Below are 22328 nucleotides of genomic sequence, written 5' to 3' on the forward strand. Positions count from 1 at the left end.
AAACTTGGTATTAAAGAACAAAAACTGGCAGACAGTTTCATAAAGGGAACCCACCTGTCATACTCAATTTATTTTTAACTTTTTGAGAGGATTGACTAGTGTATTACTTAAACTTACTCAGAATGGTAGTGTTTTCATTCAAGTTTTGTAAATAGTACTGATTTTATATGAACTGAAAATAATAAAAAAAAACCAATACAAAGCCAAACCAAAACACCAAACCAAAACCCAATGCCCACACATTCCTTTTCTGCCAAATTAGAGTGTGAGGAAATCTTGCATTGTACAGTCCAAACTGCCAGGGTTTCTACTGTCTTCTTAGGAGAAACCAGCAGACTATTTTCTTATGGGTTGGGCAGGATAAATGCAGTAATGACGGTATAACAGTGGTTTGTGTAGCTCTTGAAAACTATTTCAAAAAAGTACAGTAAATGGAATGAGTCTGACTTGGTATAATACGCAACAAAGTAGAAGTGATTCTCCTCAAACTATTTTAGCTCTTACATAGTTTTAGTGGAGGGTGAAAGGAGAAAAAAAAAAAAAAAGCCTGCTGATGAGACCATGCTTTATATCCACTTCCAACATACTGCCTGTTCGCCTAAAAGTGCTTCTGAGCCCTTAAAATTGTCTGCTATTGAGAACTTGTTGCTTGTAATTTTTTTAAAAGCTGGGAGCGACGAGTTGACAACATGGGGAGAATTTATTATGTCGACCACTTCACTAGAACAACAACGTGGCAGAGACCAACGTTAGAGTCGGTCCGGAATTATGAGCAGTGGCAGCTCCAGCGCAGTCAGCTTCAAGGAGCTATGCAGCAGTTTAATCAGAGATTTATATATGGGGTAAGGACTATAATGATGACTGTAAAGGTTAAGTGAGAGGCATCTTTTTCAAATTTTCAACCCATTAGTCTCTCTTCTGCATATTGAAAGTATATATGTATTTGGATTTGGGGCATGCTTGTGCGTGACTTTTCTCCATAAAGATATCAGACTTTGTTATGGTTTATTCTTTATGATAATATAGTATCTTTTTGTGTGTAGCATGGCAGGAAGTAATAATTGGTAACCTTAGTTCATGTCCTTGCAGTGACTGCAGGCAGCACATGCAGTGTAATGGTTTTTATTTGTCAGCTGGATAGGTGGTGTTTTTTGATAAAATTTGATGTATTATATTGATAAAAGCCATTGATTCAAAACAACCTACAGCTTATAGTAATAAGCTGGTTTATTTGTGTTGTGTCTTGTATCGGCTTGGCCAAAGACCTGGAAGGTAAATAATCTCACAGGACGTACATTTCTGCTTTGGGTAAAATGAAATATGCACAATGAATGTTATGAAAGCAGGGAAATTGAAAGTAATCCTTCCAGAATTTTAAATCCGTTGTTTACCTCTGATGAATAGTAGTCTTCAGATTATTCCAACTCGTGCTACTAGTTTATCAAGAATGGTGCAGGTTCTAAATTTGCCATGTGTGTGGAGAGTAAAAATGGACCTCATAAATGGTGGTAGGGAGAACTGTACTGAATGCAGGAATGAAGTGGTTTGCTTTCTGATTGTTTTGGGTGCTGCTGTACTAATTTCCCTTCTGCGTAGGCAGGGGCACTAAACAAAGAATAATTATTTTCTTGGCACTGTAGTTAATTAAGCATGCCAAGGTCTGTAAAGTAGGCCTTCTCTGTGGAGAAAAATAAATTGTTGGCATCTTTGCTTATATGTAACATTAACAAAAATGCATTTACTTCAGTAATTTGTGATTGCTATGGTAGAACATCTGGAAAGCAAATGACAAGCCATTAATGCACCATTTGTTTGTGTGACTTGCAGAACCAGGACTTTTCATCCACACAGAACAAAGAGTTCGATCCTCTTGGCCCTCTGCCACATGGATGGGGTAAGACTGACTTGAAAGTGTTTTGTGATGCCATGTAATTAAACGTTAAAGCATACTTCTGGCAAATTATTTTGTCAGCTGTTCTAGGCTAGTTTTTTAAAATGAAAATCTGGATTAACAATCTTTTAAAATTAAATCTAATCAAATGTGCTGTTAAAACAGAGTCCTGTCAAGGACGTGCGATTTCAAAGTAGATTAGAAGCTATAAAGTATTCTGGTTTACTCCCTGTAACTATCATAAAAGTTACTTTCACACTGTCATCCCCTTTTTACCACTTTCATTAGGTGGGATTCCCCCCCACCATCCCATTCCTGCCAAATCAGACTCCAAATCCCCTCTAAATCAGACTGCCAAATTCTATCTCCAAGCTAATTCTTGGAGAGTTTTGTTGATCTGAAAATGCGTTTTATAATGACAGCTAACCACTTCTTGACTTGCCCCTCTCCCTGTAATAAATTTGGTTTTGTACTTTACAGGGTTAACAATTTACAATTAATATAATTGGAGGGGGTGTGTACAAAAATGTAAGTGTAAAAGTAATTTCTTGTGTGACTGTCAAGCAGATATAAGAATTCAAGTTTCATGATACATAGGCAAAGTTCTCAGAATTGTGTAATTTTAAAGCAAGTAATTAGTTGGCAGTTAGTCCTGGGTTTTTGGCTCATCTGTTTTTTGAATGTAACTGTTTGGATTTTTAGTTCTGGTATTGATACAATTTCATGCCATAAAATTGTTGTTCACCACACTTGTGCTTTGTTGCATTACATATATAACGTTTCAAAGAAAGTTCTGTAGGCTGACATTGCCCAGGAAACAACAAAACTGAGTTGCCACATTGTGTTGAAATCTGGTATCAGTGTAACTCTCATAGACAAGTGTCTACTTCCAGACTTCTCTTGTAAACTGAAGCTTTTTACCTGTGGTAGTCAGATTTTGGCCTGTTTTTATAATTTGTATTCTATATTCCGTATTTCTCTTGCAACACTAAATAAAAATTGCATAAAGAGCTGCAGAAAGGTGCAGAAGACCAAGCAGGGGCATTTATCGTAAGCTTTGTTCAATCACAGGCATACACTAAACTATCTGAGAGAAAATATAAATGTATTTTCTTGGAAACTGCATTGATCATTTTTTATTCCCTGCTCATAATTTGAATATGAAGCCCTTGTACTTTCTTGATCCTTGTGTATACATCTGTTACCTGTTTTGTGTTTACCGTCTATATTGCTTGTAAGGTATGTCACAATAATCGAAGCAGCTGGAAATTTCCTGTGGAGAAAACAGCTTACATTTTTTCTTTCTTCCAATTAATCTTTCTTACAACTGAAAAATAAATAGCATAGTAAAGGATCTTAAGACAGAAATTTCAACTTCATCAATATTTTAAGCCATATAAAATTTTAACTTTCAAAAATACTGAAAAACCTTTTTTTAAAAGTGCAAACAGTAGGCCAATAGATCTAGTGAAGGTAGATCTCCTGTGATGAGCTACTTCCTTCACACCAATGTTTATATTGTTGTTACGATGCCCAGAATATCTCTTGCGGTCAGGATTGTTGGTATAAGCAGCGCAGGTAGAGGTAGCTGAACTTTTCAGGGTAAGAACTGAGATACAAAGAATTTACCTATGAATACCATCAAGTGCAGCTTTTCACTGAGGGTAGGTGATGGTGCAGTTTCGTATGACTATTAGCAGTCAGTAGTATTAAAAGAGGTTCCTGTTTGTGAATAGCCAGTTAAGGAATAATGTCAATGAAAGTGAAAAGATGTTGAGTCAAAGGAAGTACAGAGAAATCGGCAGAGGCTGTGGGAGGGTCTGTTGATTGATTTTATGAATTTATTTTATTTGATGTAGTCTCAGCAATACATTAAGGAGGTATTGAATTTTTTTTCCTTTCGCATCTTTTCAGAAAAGAGAACTGACAGCAATGGCAGAGTGTATTTTGTCAATCACAATACACGAATCACTCAGTGGGAAGATCCCAGGAGCCAGGGGTAAGAAATCAGTTGGAGCTTCATGTAAGTCTGGAACTAAAATGTAACAAAGTAGTGAGACTGAGACCTAGGAAATGCTGCCCACAGCTGAAACATGGACTGTCCTACACAAAATTCTGTTAAAATATTAAAAGGTACTAGCCAAAATGGAAACTGTCAAAATATTACTTAGTAATAGTACAATTACTGGGAAAGTCTTGGTCAACAGCAATAAGTTCATTCCCCAGAACAGCTCCTACTCTTTTTATAAATAAGACACGCATGTATAAACATTTGTATCATTGGGGGAGGGAAGGATTTCTTTCATACGGTGATGGGATAGCACAGAGGATCCTGAATTTATTTCCTAGACAGTCAATAGCTAAAAGACAAAGGCGGCAAACTTGAAAAACTGCAGCACCCCTCCTCACGCCTTTTAAAAAAAGGGGGGGAGAAAAGAAAAAAGACAGAAAGAGAACTTGAGGCACTACTAAAAGTAATGGAGTACTGTTTATTTCAGGCTTTGGTCACTCTGACTCTTTGAGGTAGGGAATGTAGGCAGGAAATTGAGGGTGAAGGGTATTCAATCACAACTCCTCCTGTTTGAGCTGAAAACTTCCATTTGGTGAAGCAACTTCATCTGTCCTCCATAGAGAAGGAGTAAGAGGAAGGAGAGGGGAATAGCCTAGTATGTGTGGAGGGGTAATACCTGTAGCCAGAGATGACAACTTTTCCCTCCCAATCACATCTGCAGCAGCTGACTGTGTGGAGAACACTATTATTCTTTATATAACCCAATGTGCTGGCTTCACAATTAGAAACGTGGTTTTACAATGTAGTTCTGTGGAGGGAAGTCACTCTGAGAGCACCTTGCAGTGATACTACCCAGGTCTTCCAAATATATTGAGAACCATTTTTATTTATACCAAAATGGAGTTGGAAGTTGTTGAAAAATCATACAAGATCAGTATTTGCATTTTCTTGTATTTTTGTCATTCTGAAACTCTTTTTTGGCTGCTGTGATTATACATGAGGTACCAAAAGCTACTTATTAAAATTATATCAGTTTTTGAGTAAAGATCTAATAGTTAGAAGACAAAATTCTGTTATACAAGTGGAGGAAGCATCGATAAACCTTGCTTATATTTTTCCCTTAAGTCTCTATTTGCCATTATTCCAGGTAGTGCAACCAAATGAGCTAATGTTTATTTAAACAGTCATTTTGGTCTAATTGAGAGCTGACATGAAAATTTAAGAGGGAAAAAAGGCAGAATAAATATTGAACGGAAAGTTTCTCAATCCATAGTTTTTCTAGATCTGCCAAAATTTTTACTGTCTCAGGTATTTATCAACTGACAATGTATTTAGTTGATCAGTTACCGTATATTTTCTTGTATCCATAGTCAATTAAATGAGAAACCCTTACCAGAAGGCTGGGAAATGCGATTTACTGTGGATGGTATTCCATACTTTGTGGATCACAATAGGAGAACCACTACATATATAGATCCCCGCACGGGCAAGTCTGCTCTGTAAGTGTTTTTAACATTATACTAAGTTTTCAAAAGTGAAGGTTAGCACGCATCATTTTAAAAAGTTTTTTTTCTCTTTGTATGTTTTTTTATGCAGAAAGTTTTACATGTAGTAATGCTTCTTAATTTTCTAGCTTTTTTCATCCACTGATAACTGTCCCTGAAGAAGGCTGTGTTTTGAACACTTTAGAATCCTTCTTGTCAAGTAGTATATAAGATCTGTGGGTGATGAAGGAGCTTCATCAGTACTGTTGATGACCAGATCCCTTCCTTCCAGTTACTAGTCTTTCTTTTTAAAAGTACACTCAACCCTTTCTTTCTTTGATTTTTAGGAATCAGAATGGAGTTAAATTCTGATTTAACTCCCAACTTAAATTAATCGAATGTCACCCCATCCTTACTGTTTGAATCTTTTTTACAGTTAATAATCAGATCCTGTTTAAAAAGTACTGTGTATGCACTCCACAATTGACAAAGGAAGATTTTTTTTTTTTTTTTTTAGTTTAAAACCAAGAAATATTACACCCCAAAATCAAAAAATGTGAATAAGAATCTTCCAACTAGATAGCCAACTTAAACCATACAACTATATAACTAATACATTTGCAGGTTTTTACTTAAATTACAAACCCACTTTTGAAATTCATTTTTCTTCTCCTTTTGGTTCCAGAGACAATGGACCTCAGATAGCTTATGTGCGCGATTTCAAGGCAAAGGTCCATTATTTCAGATTCTGGTGTCAGGTACGGATTAATTTCTTGGGAGTATTTGTTTGCATTTTGGGGTTTTGCTTACATGCTTTAAATGAACTCTTCAATGCCTTGCAAGTAAAGGTAAACTACTTTAAGGTTAAAGGTGAGTTAAATTAAGAGGAAGTAAATACAGGACTTGTATGAACTTGGGTAAGCTTTAAAGCTAGGTGATCTATGGCTTTAAAACTTTTTAGAGTAAAGGAGAACATCAGTTTAGCTACTTTTTTTAAGTGGTGCATTTCAGAATAGTGTTTTCTTTCTGCTGTTAATAAGGGAATATATGGAGGTACGGTGTTTTTATAGTTAATACAAGATCTACTTTCTGCACATATACATACCTCCAGAAGAAAATGCAGGGCATTTGACACGGAACATGCATATCTAAACATTGAAGAATGTACTGTGTTGCACGTTAGCGTGTCTAACATAATATCAAATTCCAGTGTGTCAGTCTTGGTCCTCTAAACTCCATGTATATCAAAAGATTAAATAACTTGGTGTTTAGGAAAAAGTCTTAGGTTTAAATGTTCCAGTTTTCAAGAGTCAATGAATTATCCTTTGAAAAATAGCAGAGAGATTAGCCTAATTTTTCACTTTGAATTTTGTGCAGAATAACCTAAATTTTCTAATTTTTTATTAACTTCTGGGGTAGAAAGACTTGCTGACTTAGAATATGTTATTGATCTTAATGTTTTCTGATATCTTGTAAGAGTACAGTATTTGAACCTGTTCTAAACAGGATCTGGAGGCATGTATACCTCACTGTAGATATCAATATTGGAAGCAATTTGTTCTTGGAGTAAATTACGATTTAAATATCTTGATTACTGGTTTTGGTTTATATGGATTAGTGAAATTCAGCTGTACCTCTTCAAACAGTATATACAACTTTTAACAATCCAAACTCAGTGTTAGAAACTTTTAAGTGATTGTACACTTCACCTCTGAAAAATTTCATTTCAGCAACTGGCAATGCCACAACACATAAAGATTACAGTGAGCAGAAAAACATTATTTGAGGACTCATTTCAACAGGTATTGTATTAAAATACGGTAGTAGTGGGCATGAAAAGTTGAGTTGATTAAATTTATTGTCACGTCATTCTTGACCCTTTGACGTCTTGCTAATGTTATTTTAACTGAGTCTTACAAAAAAATACTAGTTTAATAGTTAGGATACATTCATACTTACATATTTGTTGTGGTTTAACCCCAGCCAGCAACTAAGCATCATGCAGCCGCTTGCTCACTCCTCCCTGGCAGTGGGATGGGGGAGAGAATCGGGGGGGGGGGGGGGGCGGGGGGGAAGTAAAATTTGTGGGTTGAGATAAGAACAGTTTAGTAACTAAAGTAAAATATAGTAATAATATAATATATAATAATAAAATAGAAAATACTAACGATAGGAATATTTTTGAAAAAAGAGAAATAAAACCCAAGAAAAGACAAGTGATGCAGAATGCAGTTGCTCACCACCCACTGACCGATGGCTGAGCAGTAATCCATGCCTCCCAGCCAACCCCCGCCCCCCCCCCCCCCCCCAGTTTATATACTGAGCATGACATTCTATGGTATGGAATATCCCTTTGGCTAGTTCAGGTCACCTGTCCTGGCCATGCTCCCTCCCAGCTTCTTGTGCACCTGCTTGCTGGCAGAGCATGGGAAACTGAAAAATCCTTGACTTAGGATAAGCACTACTTAGCAACAACTGAAACATCAGTGTTTTATCAACATTGTTCTCACACTAAATCCAAAACACTGTACCAGCTACTAGAAAGAAAATTAACTCTACCTCAGCCAAAATCAGAACAATATTAAAAGATCATGCTAAAATGTGAAGTTCTGGCTCTAAAGACTGATTCATCTGACAGAGAAGGTTATTTTGTTAAAGAATTCTGAGGAAAAAAAAAATAATTAAAATCTGAGTTAATTTTGAGGGGAGCGCTCTGGCAGAGCAGCTCCCCATTCTCAGGAAGTTTTTGTGTTGTGCTTATGTTTGTTGGCACATTTTTCCTAACTGTATTATATAAGCATGTGCTATGTACCGAAATATATTAAGTTGATCTCAGTCTGGGTGTTATGGGTCCTTAAATGAGTAATGAAATGGTTAAAAGAAAACAAAAAGTATTAATTTTATTTAGATTATTAGTAGCAAAATTCCTATTAATGTCTGTAGACCTAAACCATGGTTAAAATTTGTTCCTATACAATATTTTAAAATGCTTTTGAATTTTACTTATACTTTTGAATGTTCATTGTGGCAATAAATCACTCCCATTGCTTGTTAAATTGAAGCCAAAAGCAGCTCTTTGTCAGTCTAGTAAGATACATAGAGACAGGCTTGGAAGTGCATGGAACAATTCCTGGCAGATACTCCTCTTGGACACTTCTGTATTTTTCTGACTCAAAAGTAACTTAAGAAAATGCATGCCTTATCTAAGAATATAGGAACTTTTAGCTTCCTCTGTCCCTAGCTGAATTGTTTTTTATCTTCCTATATGTCTTCAGGCTTCATTTCTTGTAGGAATTATCACAGATGTGTCAAGCCAGGAAATTTGAACAAATAGAAGAGTATGTTTTGAGACAAATATATTCCTAAATAAGGATTAATGCTTTCTTGTTCAAATTACTGTAAAGTGGCTTAGCAGAAGCAACAAACAGTGCAGCTGGCTAGTCTTTTCTTTTGGAACAATGACGTCTTCAAATAGAAGGGGTTAGAAGGGGACAAAATAAATCCTGTAACTGAAAGTTAGCTCCAGCCTTATTTCTAAAATTGCACTTGGTCCTTTTACAGTAACCATAGAGGTAATAAAATTATACTGTACTGTAAAGAATCAAGAGAGAGATTATGTAATTATGTAAATATTAGCAAACCTAGGTTTCCTTAGGAACACAGGGTGCCTTATCAATAATTTAGATGACATAATCGCAAAGACCTGAGTTAAGTTTTTTGTACTTGTTAGTCATTGATCATTTGCAGATACCTGTTGGGGTTATAAATTTTTTGGTGATGATTACTACAGACATCTAGGAGAGATTTGAAAGTGCAAATCTTGATCCAAATTCTGTGCCTCTCGCTGCAAACAAAAACTTAAGGTTCGTGGAAACACAAAAGTGTTACGTGAGATTTTTTTATGTAAACCTACAACAATTGACCAAATCAGCATAATTACAAATTTGGTCATTGTATTAAAACCAGCATCAGTAAAGTTCCTTAGCATTTATGATTCTTCCTAACTTTTAAAAAACAAGCGACAAACCAGCTAGATTTTTATTATCCTCTTTAGGAGATGAAGCTATAAAATGAAGGAAAAAAAAAAGAAAAAGGTTTATTATTGTTTTGTTTCTAATTTATTTCTTTGAGTCCTTGATCATGTTTCTTCATTACTTGTAACTGGGATGCCATTCAGTATAGTATTTAACAAATACTGAATTGACTCACTTTGGGCCCATTATTTATTGGTTGGATTTCTGTCATACCCTTATAGACAGGCTGCTGGCCTAAGTATCCTGAGTCTTTAATTTCACAATTATTATTTCCTTTTCTCTTGCATCTTTGACTTTTTAATCTATGGAAATAGGTTTGCAGTAATGCTTCAGATTCCCTGAACATCCCGTAAGCAGGTACTTCACGTACTCATAGTTCATCTTATGGTCTGAATTATTAAATCCTATATTGCTTGATAGTAAATAGTAGCAAGTCTAGCCAATGCTTATAGCTGTTTTCTTAAAAAGATTTGATTGTTTCTCTTTTACTAAGATAATGAGCTTCAGCCCTCAGGATCTACGGAGACGCTTATGGGTTATTTTCCCTGGTGAAGAAGGCTTAGATTATGGAGGTGTTGCAAGGTAAACTAAACTGAAATGGCAAATAATATCTTCTTTTGCAAGTTATTGGTGTGAAGATGTTCCCAAAGTAGATACTTCAACTGCAGTGCTTTCAAAATATTAGTGAAGTTTATTCCTTATCTTTCCTCAGAATGTCTGAGGAAGACAGTTCTTTAAGATGTATGCATGTCTTAAAATTGTGTAAAATTATTTTCAATTCACATTAGGAATTACTTTAATTGTCTCAGTCATTAGAGAGGCACAGTTTACTGAACTACAGTAAACCTTTGGTACAATCATTAATATCAAAGTGGAGGTTTATTGAAAAAGTGAATAGAAATCTACTTTCACGTCAAAAGTCTTTACTGGAATGTAACTGAGTGCATATATTAATTAGCAGTCCCTAAAACCCTGAAGTTTAAATCAGTGGTAGACTTTTAATCTGCTTTTTTAGATAAGGGTGGTTTTTATCCAAACCATTGACAATTGTACGTCATTGTAACTTTGTACATTAATTCGTAGTTTGTTAGTTTCAACTTGGTTTCAGTTTGGTCTAGCATACTTTCTGGTAAAGAAGTCAGATTGACTACCCGTGTGCCAACAAGTTCCTAAGTCAACATGAGTTAGCTAAAGTAATTTCTAATTGAATTTATTTTGAAATGTGTGTTTATTGTTTGTGTGATTCCAGGGAATGGTTCTTTCTATTGTCACATGAAGTTTTGAACCCAATGTATTGCCTGTTTGAATATGCAGGGAAAGATAACTACTGCTTACAGATAAACCCAGCCTCTTACATTAACCCAGATCATCTGAAATACTTCCGATTTATTGGAAGATTCATTGCCATGGTAAGTTCAAAAGTAAAAAAAGGTTGTCATGTAATTTTCCTATAAATAAATATTGTACCATCAGATGGATAATTAAACAATTCATTTTTGAGTTGAAACTATTATCAGGTGTTTGGATGTAACTACTGTTGGTATAAATTAATTCAGCGTATTAGCAGTCATGATATTTCAGGTTGTTTTAATTCTTTAGCTGTCAGATTTCATTGGTACAGAGTACAGAATGTTGTCATATTAAGTATTCAATCATCCTTTGCATTATTTTGTCTGTTTTCATGTTCTTCAGGCTTTGTTCCATGGGAAATTCATTGACACTGGTTTCTCTCTGCCGTTCTATAAACGTATCCTAAACAAGCCAGTAGGACTCAAGGATTTAGAATCTGTTGACCCAGAGTTTTACAACTCTCTCATCTGGGTAAAGTGAGTTTGACTTGATTTTGTTCTTGAAATAGCAATACAATGTTTTTGGTTTTCACTTATGTCAGGAAGTAGGTGTAAATTTATTACTAAAAACCCCACTGGAAAGTATAATACATCAATTGCAGAGCAGTACTGGAATTTTTACTGTAATTTTAGATACACAAATAATAATTTGATAATGCAAAAGCCTTTCTGGTTCATTGAATATTCTACACAGCATCTTGCATTCCATTTTTGCTGTTGTTTAATAAATCTAGCTAGACATTATACAGATGTGGTAGTCTTGAACACTGTTACAAATAAAATGGCTTGAGTAAATTCCACTGAAACTTTTCAGATAACTGATAAAAAGAAATCAGCAAAAATCCACTCAATGTTTCTCTAGTACCTGGATTAGTTGGAAAACATAAAAAGTTTAGTGCTACAATAATGTGAAGTTAACAAGTTTAGTTTATTATTTCCAACCACAAAATTCTTCTGTTAGTCATACCTGAAATTTGACTTCAAGGTTAATATTGAAGATTTCATGCTTTAAAGAAGTTAATGCTCATGCATTCTTCTAGCTGTCCTTGGTTTTTTTGCTCCAAGCTGAATGATTCAAGACCATTCCTACGTATAGCCTTCTGTGTATGCATTGTCAGTCATCTGTCTATTCTACATTCGTACTCTTTTTGAGTCCTCCTTCTCCCCTCCTTTGCAGATTCCTCTCCAAAGGGCAGCAAGTAATAAGGATCTGGAGTTTGTAGACCATAATTATTTGGGAATTATGTGTTAAAAATATTTTAAGAAATAATTTAAAAAACCCCTGAGATCTAAAGCATTGTAATTCTGTACTTATTTTATAATAGCAGGACTCCAGGATGCACATGGTTGATGTGCACCATTTGTTTCAGTAACACAGGTGATTTTCCTTTCCCAAAAGTTTAAAAAAAAAAATAATTACAAGGGAAAGACAAAAAGACAAGTTCATTTAAAATTTTTTTTCTTCTGCTATAGTAGAAGCAATTTAGCAGAAAAATGAGGGGTTTTATGTTACTAGAGAGATAAAACAGTTTACTAAAGAATCATACAAAACCAGAATAGTTTTGAAAATGCTTTGAGAAATTCATAAAAGGTGTGGGTATAGATTGGTTTTTATAATTCAGAAATAAATATAAAAGACAAGGTTGTAATCTTCTGTAGAGACGAATCTTGGCAGCATTATCTTAAATAACGAGGCGGGGGAAAGCAGCTTTACGAGATGTTTACAAATTGAGATAGGAATTTTGATTTGGTTTTCAAAGAGTAGTATTTTCTGTACTCAATGTGTGTGCTGCTAAAAGGTGTAGCGAGTTAATATTCCATTAGGAAAACTTAAAATAGTTGCTATTTGAGTAAAGATGCCCTGAAACTGAGACCTGAAAGGGAAGAAAAGGTCTCGAAGCCGTAAGTCTGAATTTCTGTAATTAAGGAATCCTGTTATCTGTTTTGTAGTTAGAAAATGTACGTATGGGTTTTTTTTTAAATAAGGGCACTTTTTTGTCATCTTGTGGCTTACCAAGTTTTAGAGACCAAGCAAATATGATACAAGAAAATGCAAGTTATTGGGAAGGAATTTACATTAAATTGTGGGGGAAGCTATTACTGGTGAATGATCTTCTGACTAAATTGTAACATGTTGCACATGGAACATTTACCTTATGAACAGTATCAATCTGTTAATATTTTGCGGAAAGTCTAGAGTAAAAGGGTGGTTTTTTTAAGCCATTATATGTAGACTTAGTTGCATCTTTGCATTTGTGTGTGCAGTGCACATAAGCTGGCCACTTTTCACATTTCAAAGCAATGGGTTTTCTTTATAACACCCAATAATTGCAACGTCTTTCAGTGCTGCTCGAGAGTGTTACATTTATTCTATGTATGGTTCTTTTGGTGCATATGTAATTTATAATGGTCTAAAAGAGAGCACAGAGGCTTCTGGATGTCAATATTATGCTACTTGTCTATGGCAATAAATGGGGACTTGTCATAGACATCACAAACTACTTTTTCTCCTCATTTTAATTCAAAGTATGCAGTGTTGCCGGATACCACACAGTGGATTGTTGGTGTGAAACTTCCAAGACTGAATTCTTGGGTATCAGCAGTCCTTAATGAAAGATTTTGTCAAAGACAGGAGAAGCCTGCATCTGTAGTAAGGAACTAGAAAACTCAGAACTTGCTGTCAAGAACAACTCTTACATCTCACTCTGTATATGAGGGTATCAAATGACTTAGCTGTGCTGGCTACATACGTTTTTATTATTCTGCAGTCAGCGTTTGGTTTATTTGTTGGATTGTGTTTTGGTTTTTTTTTTTTACCACAGAAGAAAGCAATAAGGAAGCTTAAGGCTGTAACAAGAACTTTTCTGAACACTGTCTCTAGAGCAAATATGACCCAAATACCAGTAGCAATTTCTGAAGTGATAAAGAAATCTTCTAGGTTGGAGTCCATGAAAGGCTTTGCCCTTTTGAAAAAACACTTAAGGATATGAAAACTTTGGAGAAAAAACCTTCAGTCCTCTGAGGGATGCACAGTGACCTCTAAGTACAGAGACCCAAACTTCAACTTTAGTATAGTTGAGCCTGCTTATCTGTAGTGCTGATGAAGTTATCCTCTAAGGAAATGACTGCAAATTTGTAGGGAAAAAAATCATGTCTGTCAGGGTGGACATAATTTTGTTCCTCACCAAAAAAACAAATTTTATAACTTTCCAGGAAGCTTTCAGTAGTTTTTAATTTCTTGGTGCTTCTCCTATCAGGTGGCCATTTTTCTTAGTCCCACAATTTTGAAAATTTCACAGAATCATTGAGTTTGGAAGGGGACCTCTAGAGGTCATGTAGTCAAACCTTTCTGCTCAAACTGAGCTAGAGCAGGTATCTTTAATTTTAAAAGGAAGAGGTTATTTTATTTCATCATCCATCCATCTGAAGCCTTCCCTCCTCATCTGAGATTTCATGCAATAGCATGTATTTTGGAAAGATCAAGTTCAGAAGCACTGTTGCATCATGGTGCTAGGTAAACCACAGCGATGTTTTCAAGACTGATATTTCTGTGTTACGGTTCAGGACAAATATCTTGATTTTGCACTTTATTTTGGGGGAAAATGGTCATCAAAACCTCTGTGTATGCAGGTGATTCTTCACTTTACAGCAGCACTTTGTCAACATATAAATTACAGGGTTGTACCTGTTATTCTCCTGGCTCTTAACACCTATAAAGAGAATAGAGTTTATTTGAGCAATGTTTATTGGCTTCAGATTCTTCCGATGTTGAAATTTTTAAAAGAATTCCTCTTTAGCAGTAATTGTACTTTGTTAACTTAGGAGCTTGGGACATTTTAGTATATGCTTACAAGATAGTCCATAAATATACTGGAGTTGAAGATAATTCATTAAGCATGCAAAGTCTTGCTTAGTTGCTTCTTATCTGCTATTATCTGACAAAGTGACAGCTATGTTTTGACACAGTCCTTATGTTACCTGTTAGAAGAAGCAATCATGCAATGAAATATGCAAAAATGTCATTACTTGAAAAGTTCCTGTATTCCATAGACATTCCGCAGATCATAGTCAGCAGGTAGTTTGTCAGCCTTGTGATTGGTAACTTTAAGGGTACTACTGATCAAAAATTTCTGATCAGGAGTACAATTCATGTATGCATATTAGTAAAATGAGTCAGTACTTCTTGCAAAACCATAATTATTGTGTAAGGAACACTTCCTTATCTTGATTATTTAGCTCTAAACCTTTTTTTCTTAAGGTTCTTCATAACCATCTCCTCTACGGAGTACAAGATCTCAACACAGTTATTTAAAACTATTTTTTATTTTTTCCTTACAGAGAAAATGATATTGAAGAATGTGGCTTGGAAATGTTTTTCTCAGTTGATAAAGAAATTCTAGGTGAAATCAAAAGTCATGATTTGAAGCCAAATGGTAGCAACATTCTGGTCACAGAAGAAAACAAAGAAGAATACATTAGGTAAGAATAAATGGAAGATTTTAAAATACTCTTATCTCCATCATTTTCTTTCTTTAGTTCTAGCAAGAAAAGATTGTCAACTATGTAATCTGAAGTATTGTTGAAATTCTGTCTCTGAGTAATTGCTGATGTTGGCAACAAGTGGCAATTGTATGGATATCATATTTGAAAGAAGACTATTGATAGAAATAAGTTTCTAAAATCCACTTTTCCCAAAGATCACAGTTAGTAGAAGGTCCACCTTTTTCCTAGAGATATTTAAGTTTAGCAGAGCATCATGACAACAAGTGTGAATGTCAGGTATTTCATGAAATCGTTCATTACATGTGTTTATTATTGGAATTATATTGCTTTATAGCCTGCTGATACTCTACCCAGCCATTTATGTTTGAGGTTTTTTTAAACTTAAGAACATTTTTTTATGCTTTTGTGATGATTCTTATTTTTTAAAGATACTTCGGATCACTACTAGTTTTATCTGAACTGGTCTTATGTTATAATTAGGTCTTGGCATTTGTAACAGAACAGTGTTATGAATGGTGTAATAAGTTGAATTGTCATAAATGAAGGGTTATGTTTGCAGTACCAGAATGTTTTAAAGCTATAGGTTAGAGGGAAGGAGCCTAAGAGCAATTAAAGAATAAAAATGTGAACAGTGACCTGCTTTGTCCTGAAATATCCCCTTCTTCCTCAATGTGCAACAGTACATAAGCTCTGCTTTAAGGTGTGAACTTCAACGTATAAGCTTGGAGGATGTGCTTGGGAAAAAAAAAAAAAAAAAGTCACACACATTGCAGGCACAAAATAAAGTGGACCACAGCAGAATTTTCCTCTCTTATGAAGTGTTCTGTGAAGACTTCTTTCACAGGAAGGGGTGAGGGAGAAGGGAGTGGATTTTGTTTTCATCACATTAGTATTCTGAAGACATTTCAGTGGTTCCCAGAAAAGGTAGTATTTGCAGAAGAAACATACTGGCATTTTGCAGTTTTGCGAAGTATTAATATTAGGGTTGCAAATAGGGAGGATCTGCAGAAAACCATTCTCTTCTAGTTTCTAGGAACCCAGGGGAGAGCTCAGATTCCAGTTTCACTCATATTCTTTTGTCTTACTCAGTCCTGCTTTAAGTCCCCAAAGCTTCTAGGATTGAAATCAGAAAATAGCCATCTCTCCTTTAGACTCCAGTTCTCCTGACAGGTTAGGCTTGAATTCAGCATAATATCTGCTTCTCCCTGGGTTCAGGTTCTTCGGGTCTCCTGCCTGCTTTTCACCTTTTTATTAATGGAGAGTGGAATTTCTGCCACAGAGCAAAGTTTCATGATTAACAGAAACAAATATGGAACTTTCCAAATGGACATAGTCGTTTCTTGGTAAGCTAGCAGTCCTACTTATCTTCACCAGTACAACTTGACCTAGTTTTTACCTTTTCATGGATAATGACTGAGATTTCTGGGGAGAATATTAGACAAATATAGCTCTGCATTTTTTTCTTTCTTCAAATATTTAGGGACTGCTGTGCTCTCTTTAATATAATCAGTGAATAGATGCTGCCTCCTCTTTGAGTCTAAAATACTTTCTCTAGCAGAATGGTTGGAAACACAGGGTTTTAACTTAAAGAAAAAACAAAATCGTTTGCACAGAGTAAAGGTTACTAATAAAATTATACAATGCTCTATCCCCAGAACTTTCCAGACGTTCCATTTTTTTTTTTTTTTTTTTTTTTTTAACCTAGCTTACAGTTCATCTCAAAATAGGCTAACAAAGACGTGGACTTGGGTTAGCACAGGCCATTTAAATTATCCTTCTGTATCTTCTTTTACAGGCTAGTAGCAGAATGGAGACTTTCCCGAGGTGTTGAGGAGCAGACACAGGCTTTCTTTGAAGGCTTTAATGAAATTCTGCCACAACAGTATTTGCAGTATTTTGATGCTAAGGAACTGGAGGTAAAGGATTGTTTGGCTATTGCTAGATCCAGGTTGTTATTCATAAAATACTTAAACTCCAGTCATTATGTCTGAAGAGCAGGATTCTCTAAGGCTGACAACTCAGTTTTATAGGGTATATGAAGGAAACTTTATGGAGTAGTATTTGATTAGTGTGTTTCCTTTCACTTTCCTTTCACTTTCCTCTTTGCAGCCTACTTACATGTTTCTAAAGGCTAAGATTCTGCCAGTAGAAATTTCTTATCTAATTGCTTTTGTAATGCTCAGCAATTTGATTTGCCGGTGTTCAAAGAATGAGTAACTTGACAGAGAGGGAGATAAAACCAGATATGCAATGGATGATCGCATACAGACTGGACCAGGTTCTAGATGGTTTTGATCTCTCAAACTTACACTTTCTGAAGCATCTGTTCAATTTAAAAAGATAAAAACATAAAAACAAAACATCCTGTTCCTAGCGGAGAATTGTATGGCTGGGCAATGATAAACTTCCTGGCTTGAATGTGTAAATGCAACCAATTATTCCATTTTTCATAAGAGAGATGCTTTCTATTTTGTGGCCTCTCCAAATATGCTTCATAAGCAGTCATCATTTTTTGTTGTAGAAGTTTTGGATAAAGTTTAAAATAAAAACCAAGTATACTGTCTTTGCAGATGCTTCCAAGTATGGGTGCAGTTGATGTTCTATTTTGCCGTGTGGGAAGTCATAGAAGAAAAGTCATAACTTGTACTCACAAGTTGATTGTGAGTTGATTTCCCTTTTTCTCCCCTAAAGGTGCTTCTGTGTGGAATGCAAGAAATTGATTTGAATGACTGGCAGAGGCATACCATCTACCGGCACTATACCAGGACCAGCAGACAGATAGTATGGTTCTGGCAGGTTTGTAGACTTTGTTTTATTCTCAGACCAACAGAAATTACAGAGCACAGCTACAGCTTAGTGAACAATAGTCAGAATTATCAAACAGATCTGTAGTGTGTAAATATAAATTGTTACTGCTAATCCAGTGTCGTGGTTTAACCCCAGCCAGCAACTAAGCACCACGCAGCTGCTTGCTCACTCCTCCCCACCCAGTGGAATGGGGGAGAGAATTGAAAAAAAAGTGAAACTCGTGGGTTGAGATAAGAACAGTTTAATAGGACAGAAAGGAAGAAAATAATAATGATAATAACGATAATAAAATGGCAATAATAATAAAGGGATTGGAATATACAAAACAAGTGATACACAGTGCGGTTGCTCACCACTTGCCGAGTGATGCCCAGTTAGTTCCTAAGCAGTGATCCCCCCCCGCCCCCCAGGCCAACTCCCCTTAGTTTATATACTGGGCATGACATCACATGGTATGGACAATCCCTTTGGCCAGTTTGGGTCAGCTGTCCTGGCTGTGTCCTGTGCCAACTTCTTGTGCCCCTCTAGCCTTCTTGCTGGCTGGGCATGAGAAGCTGAAAAATCCTTGACTTAGTATAAACACTGCTCAGCACAACTGAAAACATCAGTGTGTTATCAGCATTATTCTCACACTGAACCCAAAACATAACACTGTACCAGCTACTAGAAAGAAAATTAACTCTATCCCAGCTGAAACCAGGACATCCAGCTATTAGTAACGGTCATGTAATTTGTTAATCTATAGATGATGATGATGATGTGAAAATCTGAATATCAAATCTATACCCAAATGTTTATTTCAATTACTATTTTTCAGTTTGTGAAAGAAATAGATAATGAGAAGAGAATGAGGCTCTTGCAGTTTGTTACTGGAACATGCAGATTACCAGTGGGAGGATTTGCTGACCTCATGGGTATGCATTAATAATCCCTTTAATGCATTAGATAAGTTGTTTTTTTTTTAAAGAATCATGTTTTACATTTATGGACATTTTTAATGAATTTTATATTGAATGCTATTTTGTAAGTTCTGCATATACTTGAGCTATGATGGAAAAAGAGATGAGGGAATGTTTATATCTGTTGTATTGAGTTTCAAAATCTCTTCAAATTTATGCATTTCACCACAGGCATACTTTGATCTAGACAGTGTTACATAGTGAAAGACAGATGCCTTTTTTTCTGTGCAAGTAATGATAATCTTGTGTTTAAGCCTTTCATACTTCAGTTTTAATGTATTACCTACTGATTACAAAGATAGCTAGATCTATGCCTTGTTTATTTGCATTTGTTACAGGGAGCAATGGACCCCAAAAATTTTGTATTGAAAAAGTTGGAAAGGAAAACTGGTTACCTAGAAGTCATACCTGGTGAGTATGTAACAAATCAGAGTATTACTGTTGTTCTGGTTTTGCTGACAACAATGTACTTGGAGATTTTAGTAAATGGGTAATATATTTAAATGGTTGAGACTGTGTGAAAGCAAACACCAAGTTATACCAATAAACTTCATTGTTGAATAATAGCTAAACTTTTAAAAAACTCTTGGGGGATGGAGTAGATTCCATTGTGAATTCCATGGATTTGTGTATTACTGGAAATTTAAAGGAATAAACAGTACTGTCTAAAGAATTTGGGGTTGATATCACTACACTGCATCTTGATAGTGAAGTAGCCACATTACCTCTCCCTTCCCTAAAGAAAAGGTAGCTTATACTCAGTTCCTCAGGTGTATTAGTGGTTAGTAAAACCACACAAATTTAAAACTTCAAACATGAATGATGACTCTAGTTAACAACTAGGAAAAGTTAGTGAAACTTCTTACCTAGTACACTGCATTTCTAGAAAACTATCACTGTTCAAGCACTTGAACTCTAACTTTTGCTCTGAGAAATATATAAATTTTTGTCAGTAGTCAGCTCTTCACAGGGTATAAATCCAGGTATCCATCTACACAGCAAAAAGTTTAATTACCCATATTCATAATGGATTTTTTTTTGTGATGGTTTGATTATTTTTCAGTACTTAAGTTTCTTCTTTATTTTCAGTTTCAATCGCTTAGACCTTCCACCCTATAAGAATTATGAGCAGTTGAAGGAAAAGCTGTTGTTCGCAATTGAAGAAACAGAAGGATTTGGGCAAGAATAGCTAAAATTTGCACCTTGAAGAATGTGAACTCAACACGATGTATGTTCTTCACTTCTTCTGCTTGTTGCACACTTCATTGTAAAGTACACTTGACTTGGATTTATTTAACAATACTAATGTGTAAGTAAATGGATGTTATCCTGAGGTTTTATCCACATTAACTCTGGATTTCTACTGAGCACTTTCAGAAATCAAATGAGCAGATATGGCTACAAATGAATTATGACCTAAGTAGAGGTTTAATACAGCTTTGGGCTCTGCTTTGTTTTACCATTCATTAATTAGAATGTGTCCTTAATGACTGACAGATTTTTAACAATAGTTTTGTCTTTCCTTTTTAGTAGCATTTTTTGCTACTGATGCACTGGGAAGTTCATTGGTAGCTGCAATGCTGCAGCATCATCATAAGCCTCTTTACAGCAGGGTTATTAGAGCCAGCTTGTAACCATCCTCTGTGTACCGTGAGCGAATTCATTGCTTAAGCCCCTTTTTTCTAACTCAAGTGTGGCCAGACTGTTTTTTCCCTGCTTGGAATCTGCTCACATGCCAGCTGGATTCAAGCTGCTGTTAAGGGGATGTCAAACTGTGGCACAAATCCAGGGCATAGCTTTGCTTTGTTTTTTCCCAATCCTGCTAATTTCAGCAAAACAGACACCCACCCAAAGTTGTTGGAACATTTCTGTGTGCCCTCAGAAGAATTCTGATCTTTTTCTGTGTAACACATTTAACTTTTAAATCAGTCTTAACACTGTGGTACTTCACTAGTTTTGCAAAAGACAAGACCCCCTGGGATTGCACTGATTCCATTTAGATTCCCGTTTGCAGACTGATGTTTCTTGTCAAAAGTGTTAACAGACATTATTCTCAGTGTTATTCTTCAATGTTGCAGCCAGTTTGCTCTGAAGACAATATTGGGTTCTCAGGAAGAGGTACAAAACAACTGGATTCAGAAAATGATAACACTTATCATTTTTGCTGATGAACTGATATGTGATACTGGCTAAGGCTAAGAGGATTAGAAAGTTCAGACATGGATTACAGATTTTATAAAAGCTGGAGCATCAGTAAATAGTTCTATAAAGACTGAAACTAAAGTTTTGGGGGAGGTTTCTAAGCTAATTCACCCTAAGCTGCTTAGAGCTAGTAACTTTTGTAGTGAGTTCCTATTGTATTAATAAGATCTTTTACTTCCTTTTAGAATCTGTTAATATTCAATTCTTTTCTGGTTTACAATAACATTTTGCATTTTACTGCTTCTTTAGACTGAATGCACTTTTTGGGTATGGTCAGCTCTTGCCCTATCTGAAGGGAGGAAAGCAAACTTCAATGAGATGAGCTGTTAGCCATAGTAAGAGACATGACACTTGAAATAGCGTGTAGCACATAGTAAAGCATAACTGCAGCTCAAAGCATTGGGACAGGAGCTGTTTTTAAGAGGCTTCTAGATACTGGAGCTGAAACAGGACAGTGGGAAACTGTAGAACTGAACTTCCAGTCTTGAAAAGAATATTTCTTTCCTGCTGTCCCTTCTGACTATAAGAGGGAAAAACTGATTCAGGCCTAAGAAGAACCAAGACACTACAGTTTTTAACTGACTTCAAGAGTTTTTTGGGTCACACAAAGTGATAAATGCTTATTGGAAGGCAGAATGATTAGACTTTAGAGTGGATAGCTCTTTTGTCATGCATATTCTAAGAAAGGCAAGGAAAAGTTTCTGATGATGCAGAAATGACCCTCTTTTACAGTTTCATTGATGGTGAGAACTAACCTGACTTCATGGTTTTACTAGGAGGAAAATCTGCCAACTTCAAAACATTTGATGGATATATTACAGCATACAGCTCATGAGGAGAAAAAAGCCTTATAAATATTTTCTGTTTATATTAATTCTTACAATGAAATGTAGTTATCTAACATATTTACAAGAGAGATTAAATTAAGCAAGATAATGCAAGATTAAGCTATGAAAAATAGTCTGTGTTCTGCATAATGCTTTATGATTCACGTAGGGAACCTAGAACTATTGTTAATGTATAAATATCACCCAAAAGGCTTTCAGCCCTATATTTTTAAAATAAAGAATAGTTATAATTGAAATAG

The 22328-nt window shown here is 35.5% G+C and overlaps 1 protein-coding gene across 7 annotated transcripts in view; it reads left to right on the forward strand.

The window, feature by feature from the left end:
- Window positions 1-22328, forward strand: part of ITCH (itchy E3 ubiquitin protein ligase) — a 72095-nt gene that overhangs the window by 42156 nt on the left and 7611 nt on the right. For 5 of the 7 annotated variants that reach the window (XM_030008849.2, XM_041122732.1, XM_041122730.1 and 2 more), the window contains 15 exons: window positions 668-842; window positions 1828-1894; window positions 3806-3890; window positions 5273-5401; window positions 6072-6144; window positions 7117-7188; window positions 9914-10002; window positions 10670-10829; window positions 11113-11246; window positions 15108-15248; window positions 17068-17188; window positions 17964-18068; window positions 18898-18994; window positions 19378-19450; window positions 20129-20348. In XM_030008849.2, coding sequence (XP_029864709.1) covers window positions 668-842; window positions 1828-1894; window positions 3806-3890; window positions 5273-5401; window positions 6072-6144; window positions 7117-7188; window positions 9914-10002; window positions 10670-10829; window positions 11113-11246; window positions 15108-15248; window positions 17068-17188; window positions 17964-18068; window positions 18898-18994; window positions 19378-19450; window positions 20129-20228 — 1621 coding nt within the window. In that variant the 3' untranslated portion in view covers window positions 20229-20348. Of the gene's footprint in view, window positions 1-667; window positions 843-1827; window positions 1895-3805; window positions 3891-5272; window positions 5402-6071; window positions 6145-7116; window positions 7189-9913; window positions 10003-10669; window positions 10830-11112; window positions 11247-15107; window positions 15249-16487; window positions 16616-17067; window positions 17189-17963; window positions 18069-18897; window positions 18995-19377; window positions 19451-20128; window positions 20349-22328 lie in introns of those variants that run through there. The other 2 variants (XM_041122731.1, XM_041122734.1) reach the window with 2 other exon arrangements.

Source organism: Aquila chrysaetos, chromosome 3, assembly GCF_900496995.4.
Source record: "Aquila chrysaetos chrysaetos chromosome 3, bAquChr1.4, whole genome shotgun sequence".
Lineage (NCBI taxonomy): Eukaryota > Metazoa > Chordata > Aves > Accipitriformes > Accipitridae > Aquila > Aquila chrysaetos.